Source organism: Castanea sativa, chromosome 7 (genome assembly GCF_040712315.1).
Source record: "Castanea sativa cultivar Marrone di Chiusa Pesio chromosome 7, ASM4071231v1".
In the NCBI taxonomy this organism is placed as follows: domain Eukaryota; kingdom Viridiplantae; phylum Streptophyta; class Magnoliopsida; order Fagales; family Fagaceae; genus Castanea; species Castanea sativa.
The window spans coordinates 19710641-19714266 of NC_134019.1; the positions used below are offsets into that span (position 1 = coordinate 19710641).

The following is a 3626-nucleotide window of genomic DNA, read 5'->3' on the forward strand; positions in this document are numbered from 1 at the left end:
ATGGACTTCCTAACTAAGTACATGATTCAATTTATTAGAAAATCTAAAAAATTTCAGAAAAATATTATCAAAGTACTGCACGTTTGTTTAGGAAAAGTCAAAGCTCAAGAAGACCGACCTCTCTCTCCCTCTCTCTCTCTCTCTCTCTCTCTTACTTTCCAATCACCAATAAAAGTACTCAAAACTTCTATAAAGCCTTAAAAGCCCTTCCAATTTCTAACACAGGCTACACTCTAGTTGCAGCAGCAAATCTACAACTACGAAATTACGTTTACCCACATCAGTTCTATAAAATGACCAAAACACCCTCCTATCTAATGTGCAAATCCACTCATTCCCTACCAAACTTAAGCCCTTTTCCGTCCATCTAAATATTCACCTCACACTCACACTCACACTCCCCAATTCCTCTCTCACTGATTTCCACTCACTGTCCAAAACCAAACCAAACAAAACAAAAAAAAGAGTTTCGAACTTTTAGAGAGAGAGAGAGAGAGAGTGAGAGAAAGTTTGGTTAAGAGAGACAGAATGGACGGTAGTCCTTACAGAGCAGAGGCGGAGCGGTGGCTAAGTATAGCAGAGAGGCTCTTAACGGCGCGTGACCTGCACGCGGCTAAAAGCTTTGCGATCAGAGCGCGTGACACTGAGCCCAGGTTCAGGATCGAGCTGGCCGAGCAGATTATTGCCGTGGCCGACACGCTCTTAGCCGGCGAGTCGCGGATCGCTAATGGTCTGTACGATTGCTATGGCATACTTCAACTCGCTCGGTTGACTCAGAACCTCGAGCTCATCGCCGCTCGGTATCGGCAGCTCGCTTTGCTGCTCAACCCTGACCGGAACCGCCTTGCTTTCGCCGATCATGCTTTTAGGCTCGTCTCTGAGGCTTGGTCTGTGCTTTCGAACTCGTCGAAGAAAGCTGAGTACGATCACGCGCTCATTATCATCTCTCACTCCGCCGCGTCGGCCTCCGCCTCCACTCAGCAACTCCATTTCCAACCTCAGCCGCAACAACCGCCGCCTCCTCCGCCGCTTCAACCGCAGGCGGTTAGGAGAAGCCCTAGAACGAAAGACGGAAGGTTGATAGTTGACGAAGAAAGACCGATTTTCCACAATGTCCCCGAGTCAACTCGGCATAGTGAACCGACTCGGGCGCAACCTCCTCCGCCTCCGCCGCCACGTCAGCCTTCTCCATCACCGCCTCCGCCTCAGCCTCCGGCTCCGGCTCGGGGCGAGTCGGAAACGGAATCGGAGTCGGGGAGTTTCTGGACGGCGTGTCCGTACTGTTACTTGCTCTTCGAGTACCCTAGGGTTTACGAAGAGTGTAGCCTTCGGTGCCAGAACTGTAAGAGAGCTTTCCAAGCGGTGGTGATACCGTCACCGCCTGTGACGAGTGACATTGATAAAGACAAAGAGAATTACTACTACTGTTGGGGTTTCTTCCCATTGGGTTTCTCTGATAAAGGCACGGGTGGGTCAGGTAAGTGGTCACCGATTACTCCTATGTTCACTTGTTCTTTAGAAGAAGCGACTGGGATTAAGACCCCAGCGAAACGGAAGCAGCCTAGTAAGACTGGGCCATGGGTTTATTACGACGACCAGGAAGACTTCGTCGCTATATCTGATTCCAGTGATGGCAATCAGGATGATGATGATGATGATGATGATGAGTGGCAGACTAGTAGGACGAAGAGGAGATCAAAAAGAAGAGCCTCGGCTGCGGCCGCCAGGGCCATTAGAACTTCGAAAAAAGTGCAGCATGAGAGAGTAAAGAAGGCCAGTGGTGTTGGGGAGATTTCAAATAATGTGACTGTCACAGCGGATGGTGGTGGTGGAGATGATGGTGGTGGTGGTGGTGGTGGTGGTGGCAGTGGCAGTGGCAGTGGCGGTGGCGGGTCGAAGGGGGACTCGAGTAAAGGAAAGAAGACAGCCATAGTGGGGAGTGGTACAAGGAGGAGGGCAGGGGCCACAGAGTTAGGAAAGTTGGATTTGAATGTGGAGTTTAGTAATGAGGTGGAGGAGCCGGCTGCAGCCGGGGTTAGTGAAGGGAATGGGGCTGGGCATGGAGTGGAGGATAACATTGAAGGGATTGGATTTTTCGAGGGTCTCGATGAGTTTTTGAGTAGCTTGCCTATTCTTAAAGGTTAAGGCGTACTAGGTACTCGGTGAAGTAAGACTCAATCCTTTCCTTGTTGTTGTTGTTGTTAATGTTAATGTTAATGTTGCTGCTGTTGTAGCTTGTTGTTGTTGTTGTTGTTGTTGTGCTTTATTATGCTATGTAAAAGTATATTATGTAGATGTTCTCTGCATTTTGTTCAATGCTCCTCGTTTAAGTTAGTATTTTATAAAATCTGCACCAATTTGCTGGTAGTTTAGTCTTTTAACTGATGAAAAGAAGATTGATTTCTCCTATGGAAGACTGAGTGATTTAGTTTTTAGTTTAAATTTGGCTGCATGCTTAATCATATAAGGATCTGGTTTCGATTGCTTTCTCCAAAAGTTATACATGCTTCCAAAGTTGTTGCCATTTAATACGAGTGATTCTAGGATACTATAATTTTTTTTTTTTATGTTAGCCTTACAAATTGATGTGTCGAGTTTCAAACACAAGACAAAAAAGAAATTAATAAATTTATTTATCATGCTGTTGATATGGCTCCAATCACAATCATTGCTATTGTCATAACAGTTTGTGAGTATTTTGTAGTAACTAATAGCTCTTTTTGCTTTTTTCTTATATAAAGATGGGTTTTACTAATGGGATGTCCATATGTTGAGTTGAATTTTATGCTTTTGTTGTTTGATAAAAGAGTACACTTGTGAATCAGTATGCATCTATCGGTTTGCTTTTGTGTTCTGTATCACTTTCTTAATATATATATATATAACTGGGATAGGTAGAGACGATTGAATGCTCCTTAATGGCTGTTCTTAGCATAACCATTAGGAAAACCTTATATGGTTCACTTGGATGGAAATATTACAATAGAAAGATTTGGATTTCAGTTTTTAGTTTAAATGATTTGAATAAAGTATAGAACTATAAATTTTTCTATTAATGAAATTCTTGAATAGATTTAACCATGGATTTGAAATGATTAGGTATAATAATTTATTCCAAATTCATAACATAAGCATGGAGTAAAATTTTCAATGCTCAAAGTCATCAACCATTATGTGTTATTAAATTTCCTTTTAGGAAATTTGCATTAGGAATTGTCTTTTAAATCCTTAAATTTAAATGCTTTGCTTAAGGAAATATAATTTATTATGAACCCTAATGTCCAGACAAATTTAATAAATTACACAGTCAATGAGCTCTGGCTCAAATGTTATTTCCCTGTTTCTCAAAAAAGAAAAAAGAAAAAAAAGGTATTTCCTTTCTTCCATAAGAACATGGGCAGAGGTGAGATTGTCTGTTCAAAACTCACTAAGTGCATGTATAACTTAACAAATAAAAGAAAAGGTTGTTACAGGAAGACAAAAGGCACAGTTTTTCAATCATTGTGTTGATATTAATATCCATTCCACATGAATTTTGCTAGTATTAGTTGTTCTTTACTATGAAATGATTGAAGACATGAAGCCAGAAGCTAGGTGGGTATTCCCTAGAACTTGGTTCTGATTAT

At 42.1% G+C, this 3626-nt stretch overlaps 1 protein-coding gene across 1 annotated transcript; it reads left to right on the forward strand.

Annotated features, from left to right (window-relative positions):
• Positions 1–217: 217 nt before the first annotated feature.
• Positions 218–2367, forward strand: LOC142643538 (uncharacterized). Its single transcript, XM_075818204.1, has one exon. It carries the CDS (start codon positions 529–531, stop codon positions 2143–2145), a length of 1617 nt encoding a protein of 538 aa, XP_075674319.1. The 5' UTR covers positions 218–528; the 3' UTR covers positions 2146–2367.
• Positions 2368–3626: the final 1259 nt, after the last annotated feature.